At 45.7% G+C, this 20,301-nt stretch overlaps 1 protein-coding gene across 1 annotated transcript in view; it reads right to left on the minus strand.

Moving 5' to 3' along the window:
* TPR (translocated promoter region, nuclear basket protein) overlaps positions 1-20,301 on the minus strand; it is a 240,379-nt gene that overhangs the window by 210,214 nt on the left and 9,864 nt on the right. The window contains exons 6-12 of the mRNA XM_082266381.1: positions 19,638-19,802; positions 16,221-16,313; positions 14,711-14,791; positions 9,327-9,414; positions 4,615-4,755; positions 1,319-1,410; positions 370-567 (exon numbers count right to left, since the gene is read on the minus strand). Of these exons, the coding sequence (XP_082122507.1) occupies positions 370-567; positions 1,319-1,410; positions 4,615-4,755; positions 9,327-9,414; positions 14,711-14,791; positions 16,221-16,313; positions 19,638-19,802 (858 nt within the window). The remainder of the gene's footprint in view (positions 1-369; positions 568-1,318; positions 1,411-4,614; positions 4,756-9,326; positions 9,415-14,710; positions 14,792-16,220; positions 16,314-19,637; positions 19,803-20,301) is intronic.

Raw genomic sequence — 20,301 nt, forward strand, 5'->3', positions numbered from 1 at the left:
GAGCGGTGCGCCCGACGGAGTCCGTTCTGCTCAGCGGGGGATTGATCCGCCGATCCCTGCTGAGCAGGCGGATGACAGCTCCGTCTTCGCTCTGTGTGCAGACGGAGCTGTCAGATCCCCGCTCTCCTCTATGGGAGATCGGAGGAGAACGGACCACCTGTCCATTTTTATCCGATCCTCCAGACGGAAGGAAAATAGGGTTTCCATCCGCCCGGATTTCACGGACAGGATCGGATAGCATCAAAGTCAACAGCTAAAGTCGCATCCATCCAAAGTTGCATCAAAGTCACAATGTAGGGTGACAATGGACATCGTGTGAGTTTGGAGTCGTACAAGTGTGACTGGAATAGGATTTTGATAAGAAAATACCTTCATTGCCAGCTCCAGCTTAGCGGACAAGTTTGTCACAGATTTCTGCATGCGTTCATAATCCTCTCGCTGACGTTTCAGAATGGGCGCCTTGGACTCCACCTCTTTTACGATCTCATCCAAATACTTTGTGATCCTTTTATTTTCTTGTTTTTCTATTAGCAGTTGATCCTGAGCTTCCATGTACGCATTGTAAAGCTGCAATCAGAAAACCGCTAATAAATGTTATACAAGGCTGGATTCACATCAATGTGTTTTTTTTATGCTTTTTGCATAAAATGCATTTCATTTTTCTTAACATGGGTTCCTATGGAACACGTTCACATCGATGCATTTGTGTGCCTCTGTTTTTGGAAAGGTTCGGGGACTTTTGCAGCATTTTGCATGTGATAGACTTCAATGGACCTCCATCCAAAACGCAAGTATTGCGTTTTTACCGCAATTTTGCATTTTTAAATCTGCCCAACAACAAATTTCCCCAAAAAAAAAAAAAATTGCAGCAAAATTGCGTTAGTAGTGTAGTCTGCTGGAGTGGGACTATCTAAAGAAGGTAGAGTCAGTAAATTACTCCGTCCTGCTAAGATGTGCTTACTCCCATCTGTGAAGGTAATCTGATCCCATCAAAAACAAGTATTATTAAAAACACATCCAATCTTTGCTGACTCTACGATTAAGCCCGGAAGGAAAAGGGCGAAACGCGTCAGTTCTCTACAAGTGGAGAACAAGAGCTGATAAAGCCATCTTTTACCAATCTCATTCACATTTATGCAATGGGGAGTTGATGTCATAGGACCAATTTCCTCAGTCGTTTGTTAAATTGTCTTTTGTTGAGCCGGGTGGTGCTGAGAGTGCCAAACGCAGATTGAATTTCATAAGATTCAGAAGAAATCTGGTGAAATACCGGCAGCACACGGATAGTTTTGCCCTTGGAAAAAAAATAATGCCTCACCTCTGTTAACTTCATTCCTGGTCTTACAACTTTGGCCACAGCGGCAGCTGTAGGTGACATCGCTGTTAACTCCGCCTCATTCAGCAGAACACCTAAAATAAATAAAAAAAAAAAAAAAAACGCAATAAACCGTCAGTGTACAGTGATCTTATCTGAGAAGAAAAAAAAAATACAATTTATGAGCAAATATCTTTCCTGATGCCTGGAGCAGACAACCCAATTTCTGTTATATTAGACTATTACAATCTCCAGGCTGCTACATCTATGCCTTATCTATATATTATATTATGTATCAGATTACATATTTGTCTAAATTTATGAAGAAATGTGATATTTTTATTGGACGTGTTTAAGAGCCGGAAGTAAAAAAAAATTTCCGGCCGAAAAACGGGCCCATCCCCATTTCCGTGCTGAAATGGCCGCAGCGAGAAGGGGAGGCGCAGCGAAGGTTTCAAAACTCCCGCCTCTGGCCAACCTCTCATTGATGTCACTCCTATGACTATAGGTATGAACACACCGGGCGGGCGCTAATAGCTATAACTAACTGAGCCCTTCACTTCCCTGTCAGACTGGAATCTCCGCTGATAGGGTAGTGAAGGGCTCACTTAGTTATAGCTATTAGCGGCCGCTCGCCCGCCCGGTGTGTTAGTTCATACACATAGTTGTAGTGACATCACTGAGAGGCGGGCTGCCGGCCAGAGGTGGGATTTTTGAAAGGAAGGAAACAGGAAGAGCAGAGAGTTGGCCTGCCTGTGACATGGAGGTGCTGCCATGCAGGAAGAACCAAGCATGTCAATCCCCCCACAAGTAAGCAGATTGCCATCATCATGGGGGGGGTGCTGAGGGGGGCGGGCGCTGTTGGAAGGTTAATTACAAATGGTATTTGTATTATGCAGCATGAGGGGGTTAATGTATTGCCACTGCTGGTCACTGATGCATTAGTGACCGACCAGTGGCAGTTAATTAACCCCTTTGTGCTTCATTAGTGCAACCAGTATCAGTGTCAGTGCAACCAGTGTTAACACCGACACTGGTGCCACTAATGCAGCACAAAGGGGTTAATTAACTGCCACTGGTCGGTCACTAATGCATCAGTGACCAGCAGTGGCAATACATTAACCCCCTCATGCTGCATAATACAAATACCATTGGCAATTAAATTAACCACTTGCCAACCACAGTACATATACCATATACTAGCTACAGGTGTACATCGCTGCCTGTTTCTGGCGTATGCCACTGTTCTACCCATTTTAAAAATAATTTGGGGGAAAACAGTCATTTTCAGTTTTCGGCCAAGGGCATCCTGAAATTTTGGTTTCGGCCCAGAATTAGGTTAGGCTCTCTACTGGTATGGACCGGGTAATGCGTTAGGCTCTCTACTGGTATGGACCGGGTAATGCGTTAGGCTCTCTACTGGTATGGACCGGGTAATGCGTTAGGCTCTCTACTGGTATGGACTGGGTAATGCGTTAGGATCTCTACTGGTATGGACCGGGTAATGCGTTAGGCTCTCTACTGGTATGGACTGGGTAATGCGTTAGGATCTCTACTGGTATGGACCGGGTAATGCGTTAGGATCTCTACTGGTATGGACCGGGTAATGCGTTAGGAAGGAAAGGATGCCACATTGTTTAACAGAAATGAAAATTCTCACCCTACAGAGGGTAGAATTCAAAGACACCCCAAAAATCAAAGTAAAAAAAAATGATGCAGCAGGCGAGTCCATTTTGCTGAAATGTCATTGCAGGACCTCAGAATGGTCCTCAGTAGTGTGTTTGGCCCCCCATGTGTTTGTATGCATGCCTGATGTCGGGGCATGCTCCTACAGAGATGTCGGATGGTGTCCTGGGATATTTCCTCCCAGATCTGGACCAGGACATCACTGAGCTCCTGAACAGACTGAGGTGCAACCTGGCGGCGTCAGATGGACCAAAACATAATGTCCCAGAAATTTTCTATTGGATTTAAGTCAGGCGAGTGTGGGGGCCATTCAATGGTATCAATTCCTTCATCCTCCAGGAACTGGCTGCATACTCTCACCCCATGAGGCCGGGCATTGTCGTGCACCAGGAGGAACCCAGGACCCACTGCACCAGCGTAGGGTCTGACAATGAGTCCAAGGATTTCATCCCAATACCTAATGGCAGTCAGGGTGCCATTGTCTAGCCTGTAGAGGTCTGTGCGTCCCTCCATGGATTTGCCTCCCCAGACCATCAATGACCCCCCACCCAACCGGTCATACTGTACGATGTTACAGGCAGTATAATATTCTCCACGGCTTCTCTAGACCCTTTCATGTCTGTCACATGTGCTCAGGGTGACCCTGATCTCATCTGTGAAAAGCACAGGGTGCCAGTGGTGGACCTCCCAATTCTGGTGTTCAATGGCAAATGCCAATCCAGCTCCACAGTGCCGGGCAGTGAGCTCAGGGCCCACTAGAGGACATTGGGCCCTCAGGCCACCCTCATGAAGTCTGTTTCTGATTGTTTGGTCAGAGACATTCACACCAGTGTCCTGCTGGAGGTGATTTTGTAGGGCTCTGGCAGTGCTCATCCTGTTCCTCCTTGCACAAAGGAGCAGATACCGGTCCTGCTGATGGGTTAAGGACCTTCTATGGCCCTGTCCAGCTCTCCTAGAGTAACTGCCTGTCTCCTGGAATCTCCTCCATGCTGAGACTGTGCTGGGAGACACAGCAAACCTTCTGGATTTGGCACGTAATAAAAGAATGGTAGATGGGGGGGGGGGGGGGGATGGTGAGGGGTTTGCAGTTCGTTTCTGTATCTGCACACAAATTTATAGCATTTTTTTTTTTAGCATTATATAATTACCTCTTCTGTGTAATAGTTTTGCACAGGGCAGCCCGGATCCTCCTTCGCTGCTCCTGACCCCTCCCTCCTGTCGAGTGCCCCCACAGCAAGCAGCTTGCTATGGGGGCACTGAGCCACGCTGCAGCTCTGTGTCCATTCAGACACACAGCTGCCATTCGGCCATGCCCCCCTCTCTCCTGATTGGCTGACTTTGATTGAGAGCAGCGGGAGTCAATGTTGCTGTTGTGTCTCAGCCAATTTAGGAGGGAGAGTCCCATAGGGACTCATGGACATCACTGGATAGAGAAGGGGCTCAGTATTGGGAGGGGGGGGGGGGGGGGGGGGTTGAGGGCAGCTGCTGCACACAGAAGGCTTTTTATCTTAATGCATAGAATGCCCCTTCTGCCTTTACAACTCCTTTCAGGAGGAAAGGAGAAACCCAAAAATACCCAAGAGTTTTTTTTTTTTTAAATAAAATTTCCATACCTTTTCTTTTGGTGGAGCAAAGCAAGTCATTGGCATTTTCAAGCTCTCTCTCCAGTTTGCCAATTTGCTCTCGAAGGTCTTTCTCAGCTTGATGGTTTGCAGCTTCCATCTCAGACAACTGATCCTGGAGATTCTTGTTCGCTACAGTAAAGAAAAAAAAATAGTTAAAATTCTGAATCTCAGTTTAGTTGATTGGTACACTATGGGCACAATTCACTAAAGGTTATCGCATGAGTTGCGATGACCACTTGACGCAAGCGATAATAAAAATGTAAATTCCCTATTGCTCGTATGCGGTATTTAGCACAAACATCAAAAACGCTCATTAACCACTTCTGGACCGGAAGGATTTACCCTCTTAATGACTAGGCCATTTTTTGTGATATGGCACTGCGCTATTCTAACGGACAATTGCGCGGTCGTGCGACGCTGTACCCAAAAAAAAAATAGATGTCCTTTTTTTTTCCCTACAGAGCTTTCTTTTGGTGGCATTGATCACCTGTGTGATTTATATTTTTTTGCTATTTTCTGCTGGTCACATTCTTATCGAGCTCCCTGGTTGCATAGGAGTACCTGGATAGATTATATATATATATATATATATATATATATATATATATATATATATATATATATATATATATATATATATATATATATATATATATATATTAGGGCTGCTGAATATAATCGCTGAATCGATGCATCGCGATGCGACCCTTCGCGATTCTGCATCGATTCGGGGTGGTTGAATAATCGGTTACCTAATGACGTCACTTCCGGGGGCGGGGTATACATGAAGAAGCGCCGCGTCGCATCATGAACCGCTGCACTGCACATGAAGTTCCGGCTGGGCGCTGGTCAGACCGCCCACTGCCTGCCTAGCCTATGCTCTGCGGCTCTGCCCTCCTCGTCAGCGGAGTGATTCTGCGGAGTACTCGGAGAAGGCGGGAGGACCGAGGAGAGCGGGGGATCGTGTGTGGCCAAGGACTCGAAGGAGCAGGAGGACCGAGGAGAGCGGGGGATCGTGTGTGGCCAAGGACTCGAAGGAGCAGGAGGACCGAGGAGAGCGGGGGATCGTGTGTGGCCAAGGACTCGAAGGAGCAGGAGGACCGAGGAGAGCGGGGGATCGTGTGTGGCCAAGGACTCGAAGGAGCAGGAGGACCGAGGAGAGCGGGGGATCGTGTGTGGCCGAGGATTTGAAGGAGGCGGGAGGACCGAGGAGAGCGGGGGCTGCAGAGGACTCGGAGGAGGCGGGAGGACCGAGGAGAAGACGCCTGCCACTGCAGGTAAGTGTACTGGTCAATCTAGGATTGAAAGGGTGCACGCTGTGGTCACTCTGGGGGCACGCTGTGGTCACTCTGGCATTGAAAGGGGTCACTCTGGGGGCACGCTGTGGTCACTCTGGGGGCACGCTGTGGTCACTCTGGGGGCACGCTGTGGTCACTCTGGGGGCACGCTGTGGTCACTCTGGGGGCACGCTGTGGTCACTCTGGGGGCACGCTGTGGTCACTCTGGGGGCACGCTGTGGTCACTCTGGGGGCACGCTGTGGTCACTCTGGGGGCACGCTGTGGTCACTCTGGGGGCACGCTGTGGTCACTCTGGGGGCACGCTGTGGTCACTCTGGGGGCACGCTGTGGTCACTCTGGGGGCACGCTGTGGTCACTCTGGGGGCACGCTGTGGTCACTCTGGGGGCACGCTGTGGTCACTCTGGGGGCACGCTGTGGTCACTCTGGGGGCACGCTGTGGTCACTCTGGGGGCACGCTGTGGTCACTCTGGGGGCACGCTGTGGTCACTCTGGGGGCACGCTGTGGTCACTCTGGGGGCACGCTGTGGTCACTCTGGGGGCACGCTGTGGTCACTCTGGGGGCACGCTGTGGTCACTCTGGGGGCACGCTGTGGTCACTCTGGGGGCACGCTGTGGTCACTCTGGGGGCACGCTGTGGTCACTCTGGGGGCACGCTGTGGTCACTCTGGGGGCACGCTGGCATTGAAAGGGTGCACGCTGTGGTCAATCTGGGGGCACGCTGTGGTCAGACTCTGTAGTCCCCCTAGTTGTTGTATAACAGGCCCTGGTAAGGAGGAATGCTGGGCTCTGTAGTCCCCCTAGTTGTAGTACAGTAGGCCCTGGTAAGGAGGAATGCTGGGCTCTGTAGTCCCCCTAGTTGTAGTATAACAGGCCCTGGTAAGGAGGAATGTTGGGCTCTGTAGCTCTGTACAGAGCCAAGCATTCCTCCTTACCAGAGCCTGTTATACTACAATTAGGGGGGACTACAGAGCCCAGCATTCCTCCTTACCAGAGCCTGCTAATACTACAACTAGGGGGACTACAGAGCCCAGCATTCCTCCTTACCAGAGCCTGTTATACTACAATTAGGGGGACTACAGAGCCCAGCATTCCTCCTTACCAGAGCCTGCTAATACTACAACTAGGGGGGACTACAGAGCCCAGCATTCCTCCTTACCAGAGCCTGCTAATACTACAACTAGGGGGACTACAGACCCCAGCATTCCGCCTTACCAGGGCCTATGGTACTACAACTAGCATCAGGTAACTCTTCAAACCTGATGTGGCCTGCTCTAAAGGGGATCTATGAGGGGACCTGCTCTACTAAAGGGGGGATCTATGGGGGGAATCTGCTCTACTAAAGGGGAATCTCTGGGGATGCTGGCCTGCTCTAAAGGGGGATCTATGGCGACCCTGCACTGAAGGGGATCTATTCCATAGACCCCCCTTTAGAGCTCAGTTCCCCTGGATCCCCTTTAGGACAGGCCCAGGCTCCCCATAGATCCGCCTTTAGAGCAGGGTCCCCATAGTAATCGTGATGCATCGCGGAATCGAATCGTATCGAATCGCGACCCTAATAATCGTAATCGCATCGAATCGTGAGATAAGTGAAGATGCGCAGCCCTAAAATATATATACATATACACATACACACACATATATTATACCCTTTTTCTACAGATATTGTATACGTTCATCTACTCATGGCTTGTTACCTCCTATATCTCAGCCCATACTCGCCACATTGGCGACGTGTTCCATTTATCCGCCTGCCTGTGCGCCCTCAGCTCCCATGGGGGACATTCAGAGCCTATACAGCTTCAGTGCCATCTATTCAGAGCTGTCATGTGTGTTGGGGAGTAATGGGGGGTTTGTTCCCCCTGTTCCCCCCTCTTTTACCCTCATTCAAATTTGGCATTTATCAACATGGTCTTTTTCCTTTATATATTTTTTCTAGATTTTTACAAACATCTACTCCTGACGAAGTGGCAATTTGCGCCCACGAAACGCGTTGAGGTTATGTTTACTATATATCTAATTACTCAATCACTTGGAATCTGAACCCTATATAATGTGAACATATCCAATATTGTATTATTTTCTGGAATCAGCACTGCTGTCTGTCTAATTTATGAATTTGGAGAGGTCTTACCAGCTTGTCATTTCTTGTGCAATACATATCTATTATGTGTGTCAATCATTAGTTATGTACCAATAAATGTATTTTACCTTCTCTGTCGGCCTTCCATGACTCTCATTTAAAGTCCTAACCCTCTCTCTTTTTGCATATCGATTAGGGGCACGCAAATCCCACCGTGCTCCTCATATAAAGTCCCAACCTCCCCCCCCTCTTCAGTTTAGTTGATTGGTACACTATGGGCACAATTCACTAAAGGTTATCGCATGCGATAAAAAAAATGTAAATTCCCTATTGCTCGTATGCGGTATTTAGCTCAAACACCAAAAACGCTCATTAACCACTTCTGGACCGGAAGGATTTACCCTCTTAATGACCAGGCCATTTTTTGTGATATGACTGCACAATTCTAATTGACAATTGCGGGGTCATGCGACACTGTACCCAAAAAAAAAAATTAATGTGCTTTTTTTTCCCCCTACAAACAGAGCTTTCTTTTGGTGGTATTGATCACCTCTGCGATTTTTATTTTTTTGCTATTTTCTGCTGGTCACAATCTTACCGGGCTCCCTGGTTGCATAGGAGAACCTGGCAAAAGCCGCGGCGGGAGGGGGATGGGCTTCCGCCGCCTATAGAAGCTTTTAATGCAGCATAGAAAATGCTCAAACACAATGGGGGTTGATAAAACTAGAGCGCAAACTTTTATGAAGCTCTACAAAAAAAAACAATCCACTTCCAGTTTTGTTTTATCCTGATCCTTTAACCAGGCATGTCCAACCTGCGGCCCGGGGGCCGCATGCGGCCCAGAACCACAGGCAATACGGCCCACTTCCCCCTGACCTTCCCTGCACCGAGCAACGAAGGAGAGGCTGCTGAGGCCAGCCAAGAGGAGAGGATCTCCAGCAGGTCACGTGAGCGCCCAAAAGCGCAGTTAAAAAAAAAAAGGAGCTTTGCCACAACAGATACAGAGGGAGACACACTTCTTTATACAAAATAGATTTCATTTTTTTACTACTTTAACTAGGGCTTATTTTCCGGGTAGGGCTTATATTGCAGCCATTCCCGAATATAACGCTGTCTTATTTTCAGGGAAACAAGAGATAATGGAGAAATATATTATATACACACACACATATACATATATATATATACACACATATACATATATATATATATATATATATATATATATATATATATATACACACATATACACACACACATATATACATACACACACGCACATACATAATAAAAAAAATAAAAAAAAAAAAAGCTACTTACCATCCCCAGATTCCTTGAGAAGTTTATGAAGTTCTTCCACGGCTCGGGATAATTCTGTACCCTTTCCCTCTGAATCATCAGCTGCACTCTGCAACAAAAGTACAGACGTATAACAAGGTAAGATTCAAATGGAAGAGTTTAGCGCATATGTAACAATCCCTATCCTAAATTTATTGTAAAAAGGAAAAACCAGGAACGAGGCGGAGATCTAGCAATGCCCTCCCCTCCCCTCCTATACCCACTTGCCCTCCAGAAGATGTATCCCCCGTCATGGCCAGGCCTTTTTGACATATAGCACTGTTACTTTGACAAATTGCGCGGTCATGCAACATTGTACTCAAATTAAATTTATATCATTTTTTTACCCCACAAATAGAACTTTTTTTTGGTGTGTTTGATCACCACTGCGTCTTTTTAATTATTTTGAGCTATAAAAAAACACCAATAAAAACACTATAAAAAAGACCAACATTTTTGAAAAGAAAAAAAATTGTATTTTTTTCCGCTTTATAACACATCCAATAAAAAAAAAAAAAAAAAAAAAATCAAATTGCTTCATAAATTCAAGCCAATGTGTATTCTACTATATAAAAAAAAAAAAAAACACATCTCAATCAGCGTATATTGATCGGCTTGCACAAAAGTTAGTGTCTACAAACTGGGGTTTATACTGGAATTTTTATTTATTTTTTATACTAGTAATGGCTGCGATCAGCAATATATAGCGGGACTGCGTTATTACAGCGGACAATTGGACACTAACACTTTGCAGGAGCCAGTGACACTAAAACAGTGATCAGTGCTAAAAATATGCACAGTCCATGTACTAATGACACTGGCTGAGAAAGGGTTAAACATCAGGGACGATCAAAGGGTTAGGTGTGTTTGTGTGTATGGCTTTTACTAAGGGATGTGCTTTGCAGGGTAAGAAAATTCATCATATCCTCGTTGACAGGATGGAGCTCTGCACTGTTTACATAGGTACATAGGCAGAGCTCTGTTCTGCGTTGTCTCCTCATCCATCAGCTGGTGCCGGCAGACATCCATGGGCCGGCACCCGCTGATTGGCTTCTTCTGTGAAATTACAGCAGAAGCGGCACGGGGCCTCTAACCCGGAAGTGCATATTTAAGAATATATACACAATTCTGCACAGAACAGCCACCCTGTAAAAGTAAATCTGCTATGGGGCTGTCAAAGTGGATACTATCAGTGCACAGTGAGCTTGTACAACTCTTAAATCTACGACTCTTAGGGAGGAAAAAAAAAAAAAAAAAAAAAAAAAGGCCACCGTACACCAGTACAGTCCAAGTATGGGATCGGTAGATAAGGCTCCATCAAGGCCATTTCCTACGCGTTTCGTCCCTGCCCATGAGGCTTAGTCTCGAGTCTACTATTTAAATGCCACAAATCTACAGCAGCCAAAAGCGCTTGACATTTTCTATAGAAATGCCACAGGCAGTGTGTGGGTGATGTGATCCAAAGCTAAAAGTTCCAGTAGATATCTCCATGGAGAGGCAGGGAAGTGACTTCATCCGGCACCAGAACCAATGACATCACTAGACCCCTAAACAGATTTAACATTTTCCCAACGCACTCTCTCACCAATCACAACAGCAATCCCTGTTTTCTCTTTGTTCTTGAAAAAGCAACAATAAAAGAATCGGAAATAATCTCCAGCTCAGTCATAGAACCGATATAAGGGAAGACAACACTGCTTAAAGTGGAACTTAACCCAACCCAAAAGGAGAAGTTTCAACATGTTTGCATCCTCCCCCCTCCACTGCAGCATTTGGCACTTTTTTTTGTGGGGGGGGGGTTTAATGCCTAGTTTTGACAGGTACCTGCTCCCACTTTCGGCTCAGATCACGCCCCCCTACCCCCGCAGACTTCTGTGACATATCACAGGTCCCAGAAGACTACGGGACCATCCACATACCACAGCACACATCACTGATGTTAGCATTAGTTACAATGCCGGCACCTGCACCCAAAGCAGAATAAAGGAATTGCTGGATCCCTGGACAGGTAAAGTGTTTTTTGAATTAAAAGTCAGCAGCTACAAGATTTGTAGCTACTGACATTTTTTGGGGGGTGAGCCTAGAGCTCCTCTTTAAATTCAATTATTTTTTTAAAGGCTAAAGTTTTGGGGTGCATGCACGTGGCTGAAGATGGCGGACGCTCCGCTCCATGCCGGCACAACCCCGCTAATCTGGCCCATAGCGACCCGCCCACAATCGCTACAGACCCCCCACACGCCTGGGACCCCGGTCTATAGCCAAAGGCCAAACCGGGAACGTTAACTCGCAAATTGGCACCCAGACCCCGCCAGTTTTAAAATCCCTGCGATGTACATCGATCACCCAGAGGGGAGTGTTTTTTTCTCAAAAGTGGAATTACTCTTTAAATAGAGGGCACCTAGAGGTGCCTGCAAGCTGATGCCGCTGTAGTCTTGTCTAAAAAAACAGCTGACATGATAGGAAGTTTAATGGCTGCTTCACCTCCTTTACTTTGTTATTGGACAGTCACACCCCCATTAACCGGCAAAATGGAAGCAGGCGACTAGAAACAAGGTCACTACAAGTAGGGATTGACCGATTATCAGAGGCCAATATTCACTTTTTTTGAAGTATCGGCCAAAAACTTGCCGATATTTCTTCCAAGTGGTTGTACCGGAGAGATGCCTGCAGCTAGAGACATCACCCCGGTACCAATATTTTTTAGAGCCGACGGTCGGCTTTCTTGCAATAACTGATGCAGCTAAGCAGCCGCTCGGTTATTACAAGCAGCGGGAGGAGACGTTGTTTCCTCCCCTCACCTGGGTCTCTCCCGTCCCATCAGGATGTCCAAACAACCAGCTGGCGCGTATGTCAGCTGGAATCTGCTCTGATCGGGTCTCCGATGTAGTAACCCAGAAGCAATTGGAGCCGTAAAGATGCCAGATTTTGAAAAAAAAAAAAAGTTAGTATTCAAAACAGCCAAACTTGGCAATATGAATGCTTTTAAGTGCAGAGGAAGGGTTTGGGCTCTTTTAAATCCCAAATCGCTCCATAATGAGTACCTGTCAGTGTCTATTACTGTCACAAGGGATGTTTACATTCATTCCTTCTCACAGCAATAAAATTGATAAAAAAAGAAATAGTTTAAGGACAGTGTAAAAAAAAAAAACCTAAATGTGCAGAATATCGGCACCAAATATCGTCTATCAGCCTGAAGGGTGGAAATATCAGTTGATCCCCCAACTACGAGCATTTTATAATGTCCCCGGCACTTAGGACTCATTCACACCTCACCATTTGTAGTTCAAAGCTTAAAGCGCTGGAAGAGGGGGGGGGGGAATGAATTATTCTCTATGGAGTTGGATCACATCTCCACTACAAGTCGTCTGAAGCTCAAAAAAGTCCTGGAGCTTTTATTGTAGTTCAAATTGGGCAATTGGTGCATTTCTGAAACATTTTTTGTTCCATGGAAAACTCTTAAATTAGGCGTTTTAGTGTGTTTGGCCACTCGTTTTTGGAGCATTTTTCTGCTCAAATGCAATAAATAAAATAGCCCAAACCCCTAATCCTAAACCCCCTGGCCCCAACATTAACCCCTAACTCTAGTCTGCACAACTATTAACCCATAAAACCTAATCCTAACCCTAAAACCTAACCCCCCCCCAACCCTAATCCTAACCCCCAACCTTAATAAAATCCCCAAACATTAACCCCTAATCCTAAAATCTAACCCCCAACCCTAATCCTAACCCCTAACAATCTTCAATCCTAACCCCTAACATTAACCCCCAACCCTAATCCAATCCCCTATCATTAACCCCTAACCCTAAACGCTAACATTAACCCCCAACCCTAATCCAATCCCCTATCATTAACCCCTAACCCTAAAACCTAACCGCTAACATTAACCCCCAACCCTAATCCAATCCCCTAACATTAACCCCCAACCCTAATCCAATCCCCTATCATTAACCCCTAACCCTAAAACCTAACCGCTAACATTAACCCCTAACCCTAATCCAATCCCATAACATTAACCCCTAACCCTAATCCAATCCCCTAACATTAACCCCTAACCCTAAAATCTTACCCCCAACCCGAATCCTAACCCCTAACAATCTTCAACCCTAATCCTAACCCTTAACATTAACCCCCAACCCTTATCCTAAACCCTAACATTAACCCCTAACAATCTTCAACCCTAATCCTAACCCCTAACATTACATAGTTACATAGTTAGTAAAGCTGAAAAAAGACACAAGTCCATCCAGTTCAACCTATGATGCGTGTGTGCGTTTGCTTTTAACCGTACATTGTATACCCCTGTATGTTGTACATTGTATACCCCTGTATGTTGTACATTGTATACCCCTGTATGTTGTACATTGTATACCCCTGTATGTTGTGGTCTCTAAGGTGTCCATCCAATAGTTTTTTGAAACTATCAATGCTCCCCGCTGATACGACTGCTTGCGGAAGAGAATTCCACATCCTTACCGCTCTTACAGTGAAGAACCCCTTACGCACTTTAAGGTTAAACCGCCTTTCCTCTAGTTTTAGTGAGTGGCCACGTGTCTTATTGTATCTCCTTTCTCTGAATAGTTTGTTCCTTATGCTATGGTCGCCAGTACAGTATTTGTACATTGATATCATATCCCCCCTCAATCGTCTCTTCTCCAGAGAGAACAGGTTCAGTGCTTGTAGTCTTTCCTCATAGCCGATGTCCTCCATTCCCCTAATTATTTTTGTTGCCCTTCTCTGGACTTTCTCCAGTTCCAGCACATCCTTCCTGAGGACCGGTGCCCAGAACTGGACAGCATACTCCAGATGTGGCCGGACCAGAGTCTTGTAGAGTGGGAGAATAATCTCTTTATTTCTGGAGTGAATCCCCTTTTTTATACATCCCAGTATTCTGTTGGCTTTGCTTGCAGCGGCTTGGCATTGCATGCCACTGCCAAGCCTGTTGTCTACCAGTACCCCCAGGTCCCTTTCCATCCATTAACCCCCAACATTAACCCCTAACCCTAAACCTTAACACATCCAACCCTAATAACCCCCCCCCCCCCCCAAAAAAATAAATAAATAAACCCCTAACGCTTTACAAAAAAAAATAAAAAAACTGGATGAAAAATCTGAAAAACAAATGACAAAACAGATGATATTTTTTCTCCACAGACCAACTTAAAAAAATCCAAATCTCAAAAAAAAAAAAAAAAAAACGCTGTACAAAAACGTGACGCTCGGGTGTGGATGCAGCCTTGGGGTAAAATCAGGGGCACGACATAAGGAAAAAATGTATCAATTCTTCATTGGTGTCATTTGCCCAGCGCACTGATCGGATATATCACTTCCTATACATCCAAACTCTTATTGAAGAAAAGTCATACCTTATAGAGCTTACACAGCTTAACATTCGCTTTCAGCTCACTATGAAACTTGTCCTCCAGGCTCGAATGTTGCTCCTTTGCCTAGAAGGGGGGGGAAAAAAAAAAAAAACGTAAACTTGTTACTTTATCATATATTATACCGTTTGTTGACAAATTGTGTATCTCAGAGATAAACGTTGAACCACTTGCGTTGCCAAACGTTTTATCCCCTTCATGACCTGGGCATTTTTTCCTCTATTCAGCACTGCGCTACTTGCAACGTTGTACCCAAAAAAATTTATAAATATTTTTCACACAGCTTTCTTTTAAATGGTATTGGACCACGGTCTTATTTTTTGCAATGTAAACAAAAAAAAAAAAAAAACAAAAAAAAAAAAAAACACACCACTAAACTCAATTAAGTGTATATTAACCACTTTAGCCCCGGACAGTTTTACCCCCCCTTAATGACCAGGCCATATTTTGCAAATCGGCACTGCATTATTTTAACTGACAATTGCGCGGTCGTGCGACGCTGTACCCAAATAAAATCGATGTCCTTTTTTTCACACACACAGTTTTCTTTTGGTGGTATTTGATCACCTGTGCAATTTTTATTTTTTGCACAATATAAAAACATATACACACACACATGGCGAAAACATTTGATTTTTTTATGTTTTTGTAGAAGTAAAAAAAAAAAAAAAAGTAATTTACATTTTTTTTTTTACTTTCTGCTATAAAAACATAAAAAAAAAAAAAAATCTTTTTTTTCCACCAATTTAGGCCAATATGTGTTCTGCTACATTTTTGGTAAAAGAAAAAAAAAAATCAGAAAATCCCGAATGATGTAGATATTAATTGGTTTGCACAAAAGTTACAGCGGGCAGTTGGGACACTAACAGACTTTTGGGGACCAGTGACACCAATACAACGATTGTTGCTAAAAAGTATGCAATGTCACTGTACTAATGACACTGGCAAGGAAGGGGTTAATATCAGGGGCGATGAAAGGGTTGAATATGTGCCTGACATGTGCTTTGCTAGTGCGGGGGAGGGGTTTGTACTAGGAGAAGGCATGGGTCGGTGACCATGCTTAGCAGTGACACAGGATCCATGCCTTCTGTAGTGACAGAACGGATATCTGCCTTTGTTTGCATTTTGTACTGAAGCATCTGCGTGTGCCACCACACAGAGCCCCCGCCACCGCACAGAGCCCCCCGCCACCGCACAGAGCCCCCCATACCCGCCGCACAGAGCCCCCCACCACCGCACAGAGCCCCCATACCCGCCAATCAGCTCCCACTGTCTCTAATCACAGCAGTAGCAGGCAGCGCACGCACCAAATCCAGAAGTGCTGGATCATACTAGGTACGTGACCCAGCGCAGGAGAGCTGCTCTGCCTCCACTATATTTACAGCATTTTACATTTTATATCTACAGAGCATTTTTCCCAGTGGAAGATCGGCCGATTCACTACCAGTATATTTATTGTTCTTCATTCCGATGATCTAAAAACACGTTCACTTACTTCTTTTAACTTATTCATGAGATCCTCCACTTGTTTCTGCAGATTCTCATTGCTGGTCTTCACACATTTTAATTCATCTTCAAATCTAGTAACCTAGAAAGAAAAATAATAATTGGATAGTGAGTGAAGACAATTAAACACTTTGGCTTAGAAAGATCTAAAATAGATTAGAAATATATTGTGGTTTTATTAAAGCTGAACTCCATGTAGATATAAAACAAATAATGCAGCGCTTCCCCCACCGCCACGCCGCTAGCTGCACTCATCACTGCACCCAGGACCAGGCCACTAGCTGCACCCAGTACCAGGCCACTAGCTGCACCCAGTACCAGGCCACTAGCTGCACCCAGTACCAGGCCACTAGCTGCACCCAGTACCAGGCCACTAGCTGCACCCAGTACCAGGCCACTAGCTGCACCCAGTACCAGGCCACTAGCTGCACCCAGTACCAGGCCACTAGCTGCACCCAGTACCAGGCCACTAGCTGCACCCAGTACCAGGCCACTAGCTGCACCCAGTACCAGGCCACTAGCTGCACCCAGTACCAGGCCACTAGCTGCACCCAGTACCAGGCCACTAGCTGCACCCAGTAGTACCAGGCCACTAGCTGCACCCAGTAGTACCAGGCCACTAGCTGCACCCAGTAGTACCAGGCCACTAGCTGCACCCAGTACCAGGCCACTAGCTGCACCCAGTACCAGGCCACTAGCTGCACCCAGTACCAGGCCACTAGCTGCACCCAGTACCAGGCCCGTTAACTGCATTCATCACTACGCCGCTAGCTGCACCCATACCCAGAAGAATAGTAGAACATAGGTACATGATCCCGCGCAGAAGAGCCGCCTTGCAATATGCAAGTTATATGGTCAGCAAGAGGTTAATGTGGGAAGGATTTGTTTGGCGAATCCCTAGCATAGAACTGAACATTTACTCATCTCAGCTGCCAACAAATCTTGTGTCAGGCCCCGATTGGCAGGGTGCCCATAAACAGTAACCCAAAAACAAAGAGCTAGCACATGAACCTGTTTAGTGTTCTGTCAGCAATCAGCCTTTTCACCAGCAGCAGGCTGTCACAGCAGAGAGAATGTCCTGACTATCTCACATATAGAAAGGCAGCCGATTCTAATAATAAAGTCTGGCAAACAGATAAGACGTGGACCTGGGACTGGAGGCTTCTACCACTCAAAGCCCGGCAAAGCCTCTAGAAAATAAATGATTAGGATTGACGCAACAAAAATAAGTTTGTTCCCTCCATATATACAAACCCTGAAGCCCCTCGCCAAGTGATACACGCCAGCCAGGGCCTCATGATGTGCTAGTATTTAACCACTTCGGCACTGGAAGGTTTTACCCCCGTAATGACCATTCAATTTTTTGTCATTTGGCACTGCGCTACCAGCGATTTATAGGGAGGACTGCAATAGAGCTGCGGGCAATCCGACACTGACCACCAGTGACACGAATACAGTGATCAGTGCCAATACAATACACTGTCACTGTACTGACAATGGCTGGGAAGGGGGACTAACATCTCGGGGTATTTAAGGGGTTAAGCATGTGCCTAACAAGTGTTAATGTGTAAATTATGTGCTGCTTTTTACTAAAAATCTATTTGTTCCTTCTCCGTGTATCTGGAAGGAGCCAGCAATGTACAGGCACAGTATCTCACATGAGTACACCCCTCACATTTCTGTAAATATTTTATTCTATCTTTTCATGTGACAACACTGAAGAAATGAGACTTTGCTACAATGTAAAGTAGTGAGTGTACAGCTTGTATAACAGTGTAAATTTACTGTCCCCTCAAAATAACTCAACACACAGCCATTAATGTCTAAACTGCTGGCAACAAAAGTCAGTACACCCCTAAGTGACAATGTCCAAATTGGGCCCAAAGTGTCAATATTTTGTGTGGCCGCCATTATTTTCCAGCACTGCTTTAACCCTCTTGGGCATGGAGTTCACCAGAGCTTCACAGGTTGTCACTGGAGTCCTCTTCCCCTCCTCCATGATGACATCACAGAGCTGGTGGATGTTAGAGACCTTCCCCTCCTCCACCTTCTGTTTGAGGATCCCCACAGATGCTCAATAGGGTTTAGGTCTGGAGACATGCTTGGCCAGTCCATCACCTTTACCCTCCGCTTCTTTAGCAAAGCAGTGGTCATCTTGGAGGTGTTTGGGGTCGTTATGTTGGAATTCTGCCCTGCCCCCCAGTCTCTGAAGGGAGGGGATCATGCTCTGCTTCAGTATGTCACAGTACATGTTGGCATTCATGGTTCCCTCAATGATCTGTATCTCCCCCAGTGCCGGCAGCACTCATGCAGCCCCAGACCATGACACTCCCACCACCATGCCTGACTGTAGGAAGACACACTTGTCTTTGTACTCCTCACCTGGTTGCCGCCACACACGCCTGACACCATCTGACACCAAATAAGTTTATCTTGGTCTCATCAGAGCACAGGAGATGGTTCCAGTAATCCATGTCCTTAGTCTGCTTGTCTTCAGCAAACTGTTTGCGGCTTTCTTGTGCATCATCTTTAGAAGAGGCTTCCTTCTGGGATGACAGCCATGCAGACCAATTTGATGCAGTGTGCGGCGTATGGTCTGAGCACTAACAGGCTGACCCCCCACCCCTTCAACCTCTGCAGCAATGCTAGCAGCACTCATATGTCTATTTCCCAAAGACAACCTCTGGATATGACGCTGAGCACATGCACTCAACTTCTTTGGTGGACCATGTTGAGGCCTGTTCTGAGTGGAACCTGTCCTGTTACACCGCTGTATGGTCTTGGCCACCATGCTGCAGCTCAGTTTCAGGGTCTTGACAATCTTCTTATAGCCTAGGCCATCTTTATGTAGAGCAACAATTCATTTTTTTCAGATCCTCAGAGAGTTCTTTACCATGAGGTGCCATGTTGAACTTCCGGTGACCAGTATGAGAGAGAGAGCGATAACACCAAATTTAACACACCTGCTCCCCATTCACACCTGAGACCTTGTAACACTAACGAGTCACATGACACCGGGGAGGGAAAATGGCTAATTGGACCCAATTTGGACATTGTCACTTAGGGGTGTACTCACTTTTGTTGCCAGCGGTTTAGACATTAATGGCTGTGTGTTGAGTTATTTTGAGGGGACAGTAAATTTACACTGTTATACAAGCTGTACACTCACTACTTTACATTGTAGCAAAGTGTCATTTCTTCAGTGTTGTCACATGAAAAGATAGAATAAAATATTTACAAAAATGTGAGGGGTGTACCGACTTCTGTGAGATACTGTATGTTGCTGTGCCTATGGGAGCCGCTGGTCCGCAGTACAATGCAGGCGGTCCTGAAGACGTTAATGCAGTTGTGTAGAAGCCCATTTATGTACAATTATTCCAATACTGATTGTGAAGAAGGAAATCACCTCATCCATTTTGTTTTCCAGAGCGCCTTTCAGTTTCAGTATTTCGTTGCCTTTCTCCCGTTGAACTGACAAGAGTTCGTCGGTTTTGGATCTGAGTTCGGTGTTCAGCCAGTTGTTCTGACTCTGAAGAAGCTCCTTTTCTTGTTCCAAGCGCTTCTCACGATACTTAAAAAACAGAGAACCAAATGAGCTCAATGAGAAATGAAGATAAAGAGATAAGAAAACATCAAGAAGGTATTTGAAGCTAAACTGAAATAAGCGGAAGCAGCTCATTGGTAACTCCGCATGTCCGTAAAGATGCAGCAAATCACATTCATAGAACTTGGCAATCAATTGTTTGTTAACCCAAAATCTATTTTTACCATCCTGCCTTATAGTACACAAAAAAAAAACTTTTTTACTAATCTTTTGCTTTCCTGGAGATCCTGCCAATAAATCTCTCTTCCTATTGCAGGTTGACCACACTAAGCTACTGCCTCACAAAAAGCAACAGCGCTGCCAGCCTATCTGCCATGTTGGTTGCAGGGTAGTCTGATAGACCAACGGTCAACTGATTTAACTTTTACAACAGGCTGAACACAATACTAATTGCTAGGCAGTGGCTAAGTGTTGTCAGGCTTCAACAGACGCGTTACTGGCAGGATCTCCAGGTAACACAAACCCC

This window comes from Pelophylax lessonae (genome assembly GCF_965119305.1).
Source record: "Pelophylax lessonae genome assembly, chromosome: 8".
Lineage (NCBI taxonomy): Eukaryota > Metazoa > Chordata > Amphibia > Anura > Ranidae > Pelophylax > Pelophylax lessonae.